General features: G+C 38.2%; 1 protein-coding gene across 4 annotated transcripts in view; it reads left to right on the top strand.

The window, feature by feature from the left end:
* The window catches only part of NARS2 (asparaginyl-tRNA synthetase 2, mitochondrial), a 227,394-nt gene that overhangs the window by 15,203 nt on the left and 197,298 nt on the right, over nt 1–14,893 (top strand). For all 4 annotated transcript variants that reach the window (XM_071218289.1, XM_071218288.1, XM_058306048.2 and 1 more), the window contains exons 3-4: nt 5,700–5,820; nt 7,947–8,087. In XM_071218289.1, coding sequence (XP_071074390.1) covers nt 5,700–5,820; nt 7,947–8,087 — 262 coding nt within the window. The remainder of the gene's footprint in view (nt 1–5,699; nt 5,821–7,946; nt 8,088–14,893) is intronic.

The following is a 14,893-nucleotide window of genomic DNA, read 5'->3' as shown; positions in this document are numbered from 1 at the left end:
ACAACTATGTGATTATACCAAATACCATTGATTGTATACTTTGGATGAATTGTATGCTTTATTAATGTGTCAATAAAATTGATTTGTTAAAAAAGATAGCTAGGAAATGATTACAAGTTTGGTGTAAACAGAAAGAAAAGAAAGGAATTTAGTGGTGTTGAGGGATCTCTCAAACCAAATAAAGAACACTCCAGTAAAATTAAATATTCAAAAAAGGAAAAGGAAAAAAGATATGTAGATGTATAGATAGATAGAATGTAGCAAAATGTTAAAAGTTGGTGGATTTGGGTACCTGGGTGGGGGATATGGTGGAATTCTCTGCATTGATAGTATTCTTAAAACTATCCTGTGAGCTTGAAATTATTTCTAAATTAAAAAAAAAAAAGTTAAGCACTAAAAAAAGGGGGGGGCTATGCTGGTTAAACTCGCTGAAGAGAAACTACACTCACCTGCACCCTCCCTTTTCCTAGGAGGAATATATCCTTTCTCTGCTCTGTTGACTGTTTGACTTGGAGGTGGGGGATGGGCAACATTCCCAGCTGTGGGGGCCAACTCATGGTTTTCCTTTTGGCTTCGTCATCTTCCCATCTCCAGTCCCTCCTGAACAATGTGTGTTGCATTCTCCTGATCTGCAGGCTCCCAGAGCAGCTCCTGCAGATGGCTTCTCCACTTTTCCCCTATTTCATAAGAGAGCTGTGCCTGCCGGAGCAGCTTTGACACCTTCTTCCTGGAACTCCCACATATCCTCTTTTTACACTTAGCATATCGTTCCATTCTAAAGAAACTTTTTAGACCTGTTTTGCAAGTCTTTACTCTTAAGAGCTTTATGTTTATCTTTTTTTTTAAGATTTATTTATTTATTTCTCTCTCCTTCTGCCCTGCGCCAGTTGTCTGTTCTCTGTGTCTGTTTACTGCGTGTTTTTCTTTGTCTGCTTCTGTTGTTGTCAGCAGCACGGGAATCTGTGTCTCTTTTTTGTTGTTGTGTCATCTTGTTGTATCAGCTCTCCGTGTGTGCAGCGCCATTCCTGGGCTGGCTGAACTTTCTTTTGCATTGGGCAGCTCTCCTTACGGGGCACAGTTCTTTGTGCGTGAGGCTCCCCTATGAGGGGACACCCCTGTGTGGCACGGCACTCCTCGCGCGCATCAGCACTGCACGTGGGCCAGCTCCACACGGGTCAAGGAGTCCAGGGGTTTGAACCGCGGACCTCCCATGTGGTAGATGGACACCCTAACTACTGGACCAAGTCCACTTCCCATGTTTATCATCTTAATAAAAAGTGTTAGAGGGAATACAATCAGGGATTATGAACGCAAAGCATTTACTTATTTGTTCATCAAAAAAACATGTATCTCATTTCCTGGAATCATTTTTAATCCCAAATAATATGTAGTATGCAGGCTCTAATTAACCAGCTACAAATTTATTCCATTATTTTGGATTCTATAGAAAGCCAGTTTTTCACATTACATAGCAGTGATCCTATGTAAGAGAGGGGAGGGAAGTTTTCTGTAAGATGATATCTTCATTTATGTTGTTCCTGATTTTTTTTTTTATCTTGTGATCTTTGGTTTAAAAAGAACATTGACCAAAAACTATGTCTATCTCTAATACTGATCAAAGCAGAGTTGAACTCATTTATTTTGAAAGTTAACTCTGTTAGATTGCCTTATGCTTTACATTATTTTACTCCTCTCAAAGGTCAGTGTAAAATTTCAAAGCATGTTTAGTAAGTTTACTATAATCCAGCATTCTCTTAATTAGAATTTCCTAATCGTGCTTCCTTGCATTTTTGATGTGATAAAGTTCACAGTAATGACCTTAAAGCAATAAAAAAAAGCCCTAGAATAATTGAAATCACCTCCTATGATTGAGAAGTATAGTAAAATGTAACTGTATGATATAAATGTAAATTTTTTGGGACATTTTACCTAAAACATTGTTTTGGTAAATGAACTTATTGTGTAACCTTACAGACACCTGGATATAAACCCGTTACTTTCTTTGTTTCCAATTTAAAGCTTACAGAGTTAAATTTTATAATTTTATTATACAATAGAGCATTCATAGATTCTGAAGACTACTATGTGTAAAAACTTCTATCAATAAATACTTTAATGCACTTATAGCAAGGTTTGCATTAAAATGTTATATGGACTGAAGCTTTGACCATCCAGAAAAATCTGGCAGAAACATCTTTCCCAAAGTTCCAGAAAACATTTAAAGGACTGCAATAACATAGAGAGCACTGAACCAAGAAAAAGGCTACCAAAAGTGGAGGCTCTGGTGGGGCCCTGGCTGGCTCTTCCCTCACCTCTTACTGGCTCAGTGAGGAGCTGGCCAGTGTTCACAGTGCGGATCCCTTGTACCTATCCTGAAGAAGAGGGGGAATAGAGTAACTCTTGGGCATGTACTGGGAGCATGTATGCCTGGCACAGTCTGTCTGGTGATGGCCTGAGAAATGCACTGTTCCAGAACTTGCCCAGCATGTAGAAGGCAGGTCACTAGCCTGCATACCGAACTTTGTGGGAGAACAGTCAAGTCTTGTTGTCTGAGACAATGGATTGCTGGCTGTAGGACATAAAAATGCAGTTCCCAGGACCATGCAGAAACTGTTTCCTAGGGAAGAGGGGGCTTTTGTATCTGTGTAAAGGGGGACTCTTAGGTCCACAGGTGCACGCCCAGGATGAGAAGGGCAAGACAAGATGTGTGCAAGAAAGAATCAGGAAGCCCTTATGATTTGGCCTAGAGCTAGTCTCTAAACTCATTGTATGGATAACCTCTGAAAGAGCACTAACATGGGTCCATCTGCAAAGGCTGGGAAAGGTTTCTTTTTTCTTTGTTAGTTACTTGCATTTAAGGAAAGCTCTGTCATAACACTAGCTGGATACAAGCTTAAGGAACAGATGCCTCAGAATCTAAACTCTAGCAATAGCCCATTAAAATACCAACATGCATATGTTTTAACAAAAGATTACAATTAAGAAACAGAAAGTGATGGCCCAGGCAAGGGAAAAGATTAAAGCATTAGAAACCATCAATGAGGAGGTCCAGGCCTGGGACATACCAGACAAAGACTTTTTAAAAATTGTCCTAAATATGCTCAAAAAGCTAAAGGAAAACATGATCAAAGAACTAAAGGAAATAAAAATGATAGATGAACATAGTGCAGATATCAAGAGAGAGATGGAAATGATGAAAACGAACCAAGCAGAGCTGATGGCCACAGTAAGAAAAATTAAACATTCTCTATAAAGAGTTCAACAGCAGATTGGAGCTGGCCAAAGAAACAGTTAGTGGACTTGAAGATAATTCAATTGAAATCATCCAGTCTGAGGAACAGAAGGAAGAATGAAGAACAGTGCACAGTGCTTAAGGATACTGTGGGACACACCATAACAATATTTGCATTGCAGGAGTCTCAGAAGGAGAAGAAAGAAATGGGCAGAGAGAATATTCAAGGAAATAATGGCTGGAAACTTCCCAAATGTAGTGAGAGACATGAATAGACACATCCAACATGATCAACAGCCTCCAAATAAGACAAACTCAAATAGACCCATTTCATGGGATATTATAATCAAACTGTCAAATGTCAGATACAGAGAATCTTGAAAGTTGCAAGAGAAAAGCAACGTGTCCCATACAGTGGACCCTCAATAAGAAGTAAGTGCCAACTTCTCACTGGAAACCATGGAAACAAGAAGGCAGTGGGATGACACTTAAAGTGCTAAAAGCAAAAAAATTACCAACCAAGAATTCTGTGTCCAACAAAGTTGCCTTTCAAAAATATGGGCAAGATTAAGACATTCCAAGATAAACTGAGGGACTTACTTACCACTAGACTATCCCTGTCAGAAATAATAAAGAGAGGTCTGCAGGTTGAAAGGAAAAGACAGTAGGTAATAGATTGAAACCATGTGAAGAAATAAAAATCTCTGGTAAGGGTAACAACAGGGGTAAATAAAAATGTGAGGACTAATGTATTTTGGTTTGTAGCTCCACTTTTTACTTCCTACAGGATCTAAACGGCAAATGCATAAAAATGTAAGACAGTGGTTTTGGACTCATAATGTGTAAGCATTTAATTATTGAGAAGAACAACATAAAGGTCAGGAATCGAGGGGTATAGGAACCTCGTTTGCTTTTACTATATTGAAATTAAGTTCGTATCAAAGCAAATAAGATTGTTACAGATTTAGAATGTTAAATTTAAGCCTCATGGTAACCCCATAGTAACTGTAAAGAAAATATTAGAGAATATGCAAGCTCAAAGAGATAAATTAAAATAAGGTTGCAGGGGCACAGGGGAGTGGGGAATTAATTCAAAATGAGTTATAGGGAAGACAGGTTAAGTTTTAATGGAAGCTGATGACGGTACCACAACGTAGTGAATGTAATTAAGCCTACTGAATGGTGTGCTTCAGAGTGGTTGCCATGGGGAAGTTTATGTTGTGTATGTTTCCACAATAATAGTAAAAAAGAGCAGCTAAACAGACAATGACAGTTAAAGGCAATATTTGATCCTGGATGGGTCTAACAAGGAAGGAGAGAGGGCTTAAAAGGAAATTATTGGGGACATATGAAAAATAAATTGGAATACAGTCTGTAAACTTTATATCAATGTTAAATCTTTTAAATTGCACTGAAGGTGGATACATAATTGAATACTCTTGTTCTTAGGAAATATACATGGCAGTATTATGTGTAACATGAGCATGATATATACAAGTTAAACTCAGGTGTTCATAAAATGGATTGATAGGGCGGTGGACTTGGCCCAGTGGTTAGGGCATCCGTCTACCACATGGGAGGTCCTCGGTTCAAACCCCGGGCCTCCTTGACCCTTGTGCAGCTGGCCCATGAGCAGTGCTGATGCGCGCAAGGAGTGCCCTGCCACGCAGGGGAGTCCCCGTGTAGGGGAGCCCCACGCGCAAGGAGTGCGCCCCGTAAGGAGAGCCCCTCAGCGTGAAAGAAAGTGCAGCCTGCCCAGGAATGGCGCCGCACACACGGAGAGCTGACACAACAAGATGACGCAACAAAAAGAAACACAGATTCCCGTGCCACTGACAACAACAGAAGTGGACAAAGAAGACGCAGTAAATAGACACAGAGAACAGACAACTGGGGTGGGGGGTGGGGAGAGAAATAAATAATCTTTTTTAAAAAATGGATTGATAGATAAATAAATGGTTGATAGATTAATGGATAGATAGAATGATATGGCAAATGTGGCAAAATATTAAAAATGGTGGATCTGGGTATCTGGGTTATAGGGGTATGTTGGAGTTCTTGGTTGGGGGGGATGAAGTTGTATTGTTTTTTGTAACTGTCCTGTAAGTTTGTAAGTATTTCAAAATAAAAAATTTGAAAATTTTCAAAACCCCAAAAGGGAAAAAAAAAGCAAAACTTAGAGAATTACAGAGGCCAATAATCTACCACCACAGTGGAAAGCTAATTAGAAAAAAAGATTATAATATTTGGAAAATATGATCATGTGTGCTCAACAATTAGAATATATACATTTTCCTTAAGCACACAAAAAACACTTAACTAACTGAACAAGTATAGGTTGCTTATTACGTGTCAGGTACTTTTTGAGTCACAGGGCATGCTTCAATGAGAAAAATATATTATTAAAAAAAATGAGTTACATGAAATGATATTTCACTTATCCTGATTTTTTTTGTTGTTACTGTAGAGAACTGACTTTTGGGTGTTCTCTGGAAGTTCAAGGGCAGCTAGTAAAAAGTCCATCTAAAAGGCAAAATGTGGAACTGAAGGCAGAAAAAATTGAAGTTGTTGGAAATTGTGATGCCAAGGTATGCTTTCTGACACTTTGATGGAGGTTGTTTATACTTAATTAAAAACATTAGCAATCTTAGTGAAATCATTGCAAAGATGATGCTTGGAACATTTTCAGATTGTGACTTCTCATATAATTGAAAACAGGTCATAGAACCCAAGGAATGTTGAGACAATAGCAAATATTACTTACATAGTTAGCTTAGTCTTATGAGTGAGAACTGTTTATACATTTCTATAGTGCCTGTCATAGTGGAAACTTGCCACTTTTACAAGCATGCCCAGTCAGCCACAGTAACATTGACATACCTGGGCAGGCCGCTTCAGTTTCACATTCTTAGGAAAGCTCTGCCAAAAAATGGCTTTTACATGATCTAAAACTCTACTGTACAATATCGTTGCCACTAGCCACTGTGGCTGTTTAAATCTAAGTTGATTAAAATTAAATAAAAAATTTAGTTCCCCAGTGGCATTAGCCACATTTAAGGTACTCATTATTTACATGTTCTATTGGTTACCTTATTGGATACCACAGAGACAGAACATTTCCTTTTATCACAGAGCATTATATCGAATGGTAGCTAATCTAGAATGCTATAATGCTTGGGCTTAGTGGGGACAAGAAATTCCTCAAATATGGGTCCGTAGTTAAGATATATTTATACCTGTTTTTAGCAGGGCTCTTGTTAATTGTTTTCTATTTATAAGCCTGATAATGAGCTTAGGGGAAATAAAGTCAGAGATTATCAATTCAGTCCCTTACATTTGAAATGGAGGCCAAAAAAAGGCCCAACCAGGTAAAATGACTTGCCCAAGATTATAGAGCACTTAATGTCAGCTGAAATTTACATTCTAGCCACTGGACTCCCTTGTGTTTTTTGCTATAGTTATCTTCAAAAACAATGGCCCAAAATGAAGAAATGTGAGGAAATTGTATCGTTTTAATTCATTTTTCTTTCATAATAATAGCAAAAAATTATAAGGAAACAAGAAAGGCAGTTTTCTTAATATTTTGAATAATTTTCTAAGAAATTCTAATTGACTTGTAAAACCAGGAATCAACTTCTAAGATTTCTGAAAAATAGACTCTGAAAATAATTTGGAATTCACAAAGCAAGGGAGAATGTAACCTCCCTCTCCTTTTTTTTTTTTCAGGGGAACCTGTGGTTATTAACTTTTTAAATACTTGCCATTTATTTCACTGTTCCTGAATTGTCCTCCCTTACTCATGTTGGTGTCCATACCTCCATTTGCCTTTCCCCTTCAGTTCAATATTGTAAATAGTGTTCAGACATTAGGAAGTTCCGAACTGGTAGTAGGCTCCTGATTCCTATTAATGTGGTCATGCTTTCATGTTTTTAAATGACAAATTAGTATGCATACAGGCCAAAAAAAAGTAGACAAAAGTAAAGAAACAGACTACCAATATAGTTTCTGTGATATCTTTTTATTCAGATTTGGTTTTTGTTTGAAAATATGCTTCTTTGTACTTAGTCTTGTAACATGAGTATGGGCAAAATGAAAATACATCTAGGTGGAGCAATAATTTCCTTTAAAATTGTTTGTAAATCTGCACTACTCTGCTATATTTAAGAAATCTTCTGACCTTCTGTCCTTCCCTCGTGTTCTTGGGACATCATAACATGTAGATAAATAATGCCAGTTGATTATGAATGATTGTGGGTTTTTAAGACATTTGGGTATTTAGAAAATGAACACTAGCTGTGTGTATCCAATTGTAGAAGACAGACTCTTTAGTATCTACAATATCCTGAACTCCTATTTGCCAAACAGTAGACTATTTTGCATAGTTATATCCTAATCTATTTGTAAGCAGTGATTGATAGCTAACACTAGAAATTTGATAAATAACAAATGAGCCTCAATGATATTAAGTAAGTTTGCCCAAGGTTCCACAACTAATACGTAGTAGAACTGGATTCAAATTCAAGTCTCTGATTCCACTCCACCATTCTATTTACCTTTTGAAATTTATATGGGATTGTAATCAGTTGTATAAAGAAATAAATAAGAAAAACATCTGAGTTTTGTTCTAAAACACTACTATTTAAGAAATCCCTGGAAAATGATTTTATAAAACAGTATTTTTTTAGCTTCTAATTTTGTTTTGTTTTGTTGGCAGGCTTTCCCATTTAAATATAAAGAGAGACATCCTCTGGAGTACATGAGACAATATCCTCACCTTAGGTGTAGGACTAATGTTCTAGGTGCTATTCTAAGAGTTCGCAGTGAAGCCACAGCTGCTATTCATTCTTTCTTTAAGGTAAGGTACTTTGCTTCTAGATATTCTTTCTCCTGAAGAAGCTGAAAAATCATGATATTGGAGTATTATCCTGAAAGTTCTGTTGGTTGGTGTGGCATTTTGAAGCTGAGGTCCCCAGAAGATCATGTCCTGTGCTAATCCATTCTGCGCATTCCTGTACCTGTAAACTTATTGTAGATGGGACCTCAGTAGGGCATGGCTCAGGATGGATATTAATCCTTTACTGGAGTCCTTTGTAAACAGAGGAATAAAAGCTTCAGACACAGGAAAAAGAGCGGCAAAGACAGAGGGAGGCCTCCAGGGGTTGATGAGCCCTAGAGAGACAAGCTACAGGCCTGGAGGAGAGGGAAGAGGTGAGTGGACTAGCATTGTGTCCTGCCATGTGCTTGATCACCCACAGCTGAGATCAGAGAGAAAGCATCTTGAGATGACACCACTAGAACAGTTGGCTATTCCAAGCACACTTTACTTGTGTGGTACTGAATCAGATGCCATAAGCGTACGTATATATGTACATGTATTCTGTATATATATGTGCATATATATAGTTTAATAGTTTTACTGAGGTATAATTGATATAAACTGAACATCTTTAACTTGCATGGTTTAATGAGTTTTGACATCTGCATGCACCTATGAAACCTTTACCACAATTAAAATAATGAATATATCCATCACCCCTAAAATTTTCTCCATGCTCCTTTGTTTTAGTTTGCTAAAAGTTGATGGGAACAATGTACCAGAAATGGATTGGCTTCTGTAGTGGGAATTTATTAGGTTAAAGGTTTACAGTTCTGAGGCTATCAGAGTGTCCAAATCAAGGCATCATCAAGAGATTCTGTCCCACCAAGTTGCATCTGTGGGTGATCAGGCACATGGCAGGGCATCATGTTGGCTCTGCTGGTCTCTACTTTCTCTTCTAGGTTCACTTTCTCCCTGAGCTCAGCTGTGGACAATCAGGAATATGGTTCATCTGTCCCTTCTCCTCTGGGCTGTGTCTCTCTCCATCGCTTGGGGGCCTCTTTCTGTGCCTCTGTGCTCTGTCTCTTCCAGCCTCTGGCCTCTGGGACTTCTCTGTCAGCCGTTTGGGGTTTCTGTATCTGCTTTTTTCTGTGTGTCTTCAGCTTTTAAATTCTCTGTTTATAAAGGACTCCAGTAAGAGGATTAAGACCCACCCTCAGTCCTGCAATCTAATCCAACTCCCTTAACTTTTAACTGAAGCCATTTAATCAAAAGTGATCTATTCAAAAGGTCCTATCTACAGTGGGTTTAAGAACAGGATTTTCTGGGGTCCACAATAGACACAAACCAGCACACTCTTTGTAATCTCTCCTATCCCTCCTCATACCCCCCCACCCCATTCCCAAGGAACTGCTGATTTTCTTCCTGTTGTTATACCTTAGTTTTTATCCACATTATGTGAATCAGTAATTGTTCCTTTTTCTTGGTAAGTAGTATTCCATTGTACACATATACATTTATATATTAGATATATTTACCTATTGATGGATATTTAGGTTGTTTTCAATTTTTGGCAGTTATAAACAAATCTAAGCATTTATGTGCATGTCTTGGTATAGATATTATTTCCTTTTCTTTTGGGTAATATGTAGGAATAGAATGGATGGATTATATGGTAGGTATATATTAAACTTAAGAAACTTTCAAACTGTTTCAAAAGTGTTTTTATCATTTTTTAGTTTTTTTAAAGATTTTATTGTATTTATTCCCCCCTCCCCCCCATTGTCTGCTCTCTTGTATCCATTCACTGTGTATTCTTCTGTGACCTCTTGGAGTCTCGGTGGCACTGGGAATCTGTGTCTCTCTTCGTTGTGTCATCGTCATCTTGCTGCATCAACTCTCTGTGTGTGCAGTGCCACTCCTGGGCAGGCTGTGCTTTTTCGTGTGGGGCCGCTCAATGCGGGGCACACTTCTTGCATGTGGGGCTCTCCTACGCAGGGGACACCCCTGTGTGGCACGGGACTCCTTGCACATGGCAACACTCCATACAGGTCAGGACACTCTGGGTGTGAACCCTGCACCTCCCATATAGTAGGCAGACACTCTTTCAGTTGAGCCACATCCACTTCCCGTTTTTACCATTTTAGATTTCTACCAGCAGTGTATGAGAGTTCCAGTATCTCCAAATCCTTGCCAACATTTGGTAGGGTTAGTCTTTTTAATTTTAGCCATTCTAATAGGTGTATTGTTATATCTCATTCTGGTTTTTATTTGCATTTTCCTAGTTGCTGATGATGTTGAACATCTTTTCATGTGCTTATATTCCATCCCTTTATCTTCTTCAGTGAAATCTCTCTTCAGATATTTCACCTGTGTTTTTTTACTGGGTTGTTTTCTTATTGTTGAGTTTTGAGAATTCATTAAATATTTTGGATACAAGTCCTTTACCAGTATGTGCTTTGCAAAGATTTTCTCTTAATATTTGACTTGTCTTTTCATTCTTTTAACAGCATCTTTTGAAAAGCAGAAGTTTTAAAATTTTTATGTTGTTTAATTTAGCCATTTGTTCTTTTACCAATTTTGCTTTTGGTGTTGTGTCTACAAAATTTTTACCTAACCCAGGGTCAAAAAGATTTGATCCTGTGTATTATTCTGTAAGTTTTATAGTTTTAGGTTTATACTTAGATCTGTGATCCATATGAGTTAATTTTTGTATATGGTGTGAAGGATGGATCCAAGTTCATTTTTTGAATATTTATATACAGTTGTCATATGACCATTTGCTATATAGGCTATCCTTCTCCACTGCATTGCCTTTGCACCTTTGTGAAAAATCAGTTGTCAATATATATTTGGATTTAATTCTAGACTGTATTGTGTTCCATTTATCATTTTCTTTATCTTAAAATAGGAACATAGTCTTTTGATTACCAAAGTCATATAATAATTCTTGAAATCAGATAATATTGGACTCTAGCTTTGTTCTTCTGTTTTCAGAGTTGTTTCAGCTGTTCTAAGTCTTTTGCATTTCCAAATGAATTTTAAAGCCAGCTTGTTAATTTCTACAAAACACCTATGGGAGAAAATAGTGGAGTAGAAAGTTGTACAGATCACTCCCTCCACTAGAAAAATGAAAGAGCTGAAAATAACTAGAGGGTAACCCTGGAACCAAAATGGACATTTAGTACAACTAAGGAGTGTCAAAGGAAGCAAGAGGCTGCCAAGAGTTCATCTTTTGTAAGGGAAAGCATGAACCAGTGATTAGCCTATTGCTCAGACCCACAGCAGCTGCTGCTGCAGCCAGGGTTAGCAGAGAAAACGTCCCCCTCTAAAAGTTGGCATTTGAGGGTTTAAGTCAGTCTGGGTGATCCCTGAGGGACCAATGTGGGAGTTGGCCTCAGGTGCAGCCCTATGGGCAGCAGAGCTTCTGTTCTGCCAGCAGCATCCACCTGGACACAAAGAGCTAGTGTATTTATTTATTTAACCTTTCTTCTTCCCTCCCTCTCTACAGCAGCAGCATCTGGCCTCACACCAGCCCTCTACCAGGTCTTAAAGACCCCATGCACTTTTTCAGTGGTTGGGTTTCTTCTTTCTCTTTCTTGTGCTGTTTAGCCTGGCAAATCCCTGAGCCCTAGCACAGGTTCTAGTCTCTGAGAGACAGAATCTCTTGGCCTTAAACCACCATGAAAAAGCTAGTGTACTTCTTTTTCTCTTTGGTTTGTTGGTTTCTTTCTTTCCTTGTTATGTATTTTTGGGTCTGACAGATCCCTGAGGGACGAGCAGGGTCACTGGTCTAGGTTTTGGTATCAAAAGCAGCAGCTTCTGGTTTCCTACCAGCACATAACAAGAGACTTGGAGAGGCAGTGCACTTCATCATTTTGTTTCCTTGTTTTTTACAAATGTTTTGCCTATTTTTTAGTATTTTTCCTTGTTTTTCCTTTCTTTTCCCATCTTTTTTTTTTCTTTTCCTTTCCTTTTTATCCTTGTTCTTAGTCTGGTGAACTGAAGAATAGGGGAACCAGATTTCCAGAATGACCACAGCATATATTCAGAATGTCCAGTGCTCAGCAAAAAATTACACAAGATAACAAGAAACAGGAAAGTTTGGCTCAGTCACAGAAAAAAGAGAATTTGACAGAAAATATTCCAGAGAAAACCTAGTCTCTAGAATTACTAGTCAAAAATCTTAAAATAGCTATCATAAATAAGATCAATGAGCTAAAGGAAAGCATGGACAAAGAACTAAGGGATCATCAGGGAAACAGTGTATAACAAAATGAGAATTTCAATGAGATAGAAATTACAAGAACAACCAAATGGAAATTCTGGTACTCTCAAAAACACACTAATTAAAGTGAAAAATTAAATAGACAAGTGGATGTGACTCAAGCGATTGGGCCTCTTGCCTAGTGCATGGGAGATTCCAGGTTCGATTTCTGGTGCCTCCTGGAGAAGACAAGCAAGACAGTGAGTTGGCATGATGAACAGGCTCAGTGAGCTGACGCAACAAGATGGTGCAACAAGGAAACACGAAGAAGAAAGACAGAGACGCAACAAAGCAGGGAGCTGAGGTGGCTCAAGTGATTGAGCACCTCTTTCCCACATGGGAGAGGTTTAGTTCTCAGTGCCTCCTAAAGAGAAGATGAGCAGTAACAGAAAGCACACAGCGAATGGATATAGGAAACAGACAGTGATCACAAACAATAGGGAGAGGGGCATAAATAAATAAAATAAATCATTAAAAAAATTTAGAGGAGTTCAAGAGTAGATTGGAGGATCCAGGAGAAAGGATCAGTAAACTCAGACAACACTGAAATTATCCAGGTTGGGGAGCAGAAAGAAAAAAGAGTGGAAAAAAAATTAACAGAATCTGTGGGACACCATCAAGCATTCTAATATATGCATCATAGGTGTCCCAGAAGGAGAAGATGGAGATAAAGGGCCAGAAAAGATAGTTGAAGAAATAATGGCAGAAAACTTCCCAAATCTGGTGAAAGATATGAATATACAAATCCAATATGTTCAATGAATAACAAGCAGAATGGACACAAACAGAGATACACCAAGGCACATTACAATCAAGCTGTCCAGTGCCAAGAACAAAGACAGAATCTTAAAAACAGTAAGAGAGAAGAAATGTGAGGTTCTTAATAAGATTAATAAGCAATCCTTACTATGATTAATATACAATTTCTCAAAGGAAACATGGAGGCGCAGGACATTTTTAAAGTGCTAAAAGGAAAAAAACCTGTAACCAGAAGGTAATATACCCAGCAAAGTTGTTCTTCAGAAATGAGGGAGAAAATAAGACATTTCCAGATAAATAAAAAACAGAAGTTTATTACTAGACTAGCCTCATAGGAAATGCTAGCAAGGATCCTCCATTTTGAAAGGAAGGACAGTATACAATATCTTGATGCTGGATGAAGACACAAAGATGTCAGGTGTAAGTAACAATATGGGTAAATATAAATGCCAGTATTATTTCATTTTTCATTTGTAATGCTGTCTTTTACTTCTTATACAGCTTAAATTTCAAATGTATGGAAACATACATAAACCATTATTACTGGGTACATAATGCATACAGGCGTAATTTATGACAAGAACAATATAAAAGGAAGGGATGGAGGGATATAGATACTAAGTATGTATAACTGGTTGAAGTCATGTTGAAATCATCTAAAAAAATCTACGCAAAAGGAAAGGATAAAAGAGCTCATTATAAAAAGATCATCTAACCATGGGAAAGAATAGTTTCTTCAACAAATGGTGCTGGGAGAACTGGATATCCATTTGCAAAAGAATTAAGGTAAATCCCTACCTCATACCACATACAAAAATCAACTCAAAATAAATCAGAGACCTAACTATGAGAGCAAGAACTATCAGACTCCTAGAAGAAAATGCAGAGAAGCATCTTCAGGATATTGTGTTAGGCAATGGTTTCTTAGAGTTTACACCCAAACCCCAAATAACAAAAGAATAAATAGATAAATGGGACCTCATCAAATTAGAATATTTTGTGCCTCAAAGGACTTTATCATGAAAGTAAAATGACAACCTACATAATGGGAGAAAATATTCAGAAACCACATAATCCATTAAGAGTTTAATATCCAGAATATATAAAGAAATCCTTCAATTCAACAACCAAAGAAAACCCAATTAAAAATGGGCAAAAGACTTTAGACATTTCTCAAAAGAAGATATACAAAAAGACAAAAGCCCATGAAAAGATGCTCGATATCATTAGCCATTAGGAAAATGCATATCAAAACCATAATGAGAGAAGCGGACTTGGCTCAACTGATAGAGTGTGTGCCTACCACATGGGAAGTCCAGGGTTCACACCCACGACCTCATGGCCTGTGTGATGAGCTGGCCCACGCACAGGGCTGCCATGCGCAAGGAGATGCCATGCCACGCAGGGGTGTCCCCCCGTGTGGGGGAGCCCCATGCACAAGGAGTGCACTCCACATTGAGACACCCTGCGTGAAGAAAGCTCAGCCCACCCAGGAGTGGCGCCGCACACACAGAACTGAGGCAGCAAGACAACCCAACAAAAAGAGACACAGATTCCAGGTGCCACCAAGAATGCAAGCGGACACAGAAGAACACACAGCACTTGGACACAGAGAGCAGACAATGGGGGAGGGAAGGAGAGAGAAATAAATAATAAAATAAATCTTTTAAAAAAACAACAACCATAATGAGATACCATTTCGCTCCCATTAGAATAGCTGCTATTAAAAACAACAAAATTCCAAGTTTTGGGGAGTATGTAGAGAAATAGGTATGCTCATTCACAGTTGGTAGGAATGTAAAAGGGTGCAGTGGCTGTG

This window comes from Dasypus novemcinctus, chromosome 10 (genome assembly GCF_030445035.2).
Source record: "Dasypus novemcinctus isolate mDasNov1 chromosome 10, mDasNov1.1.hap2, whole genome shotgun sequence".
In the NCBI taxonomy this organism is placed as follows: Eukaryota; Metazoa; Chordata; class Mammalia; order Cingulata; family Dasypodidae; genus Dasypus; species Dasypus novemcinctus.
Note: the sequence above shows the minus strand (reverse complement) of the source record. Positions and strands in the feature narration are given on the sequence as shown.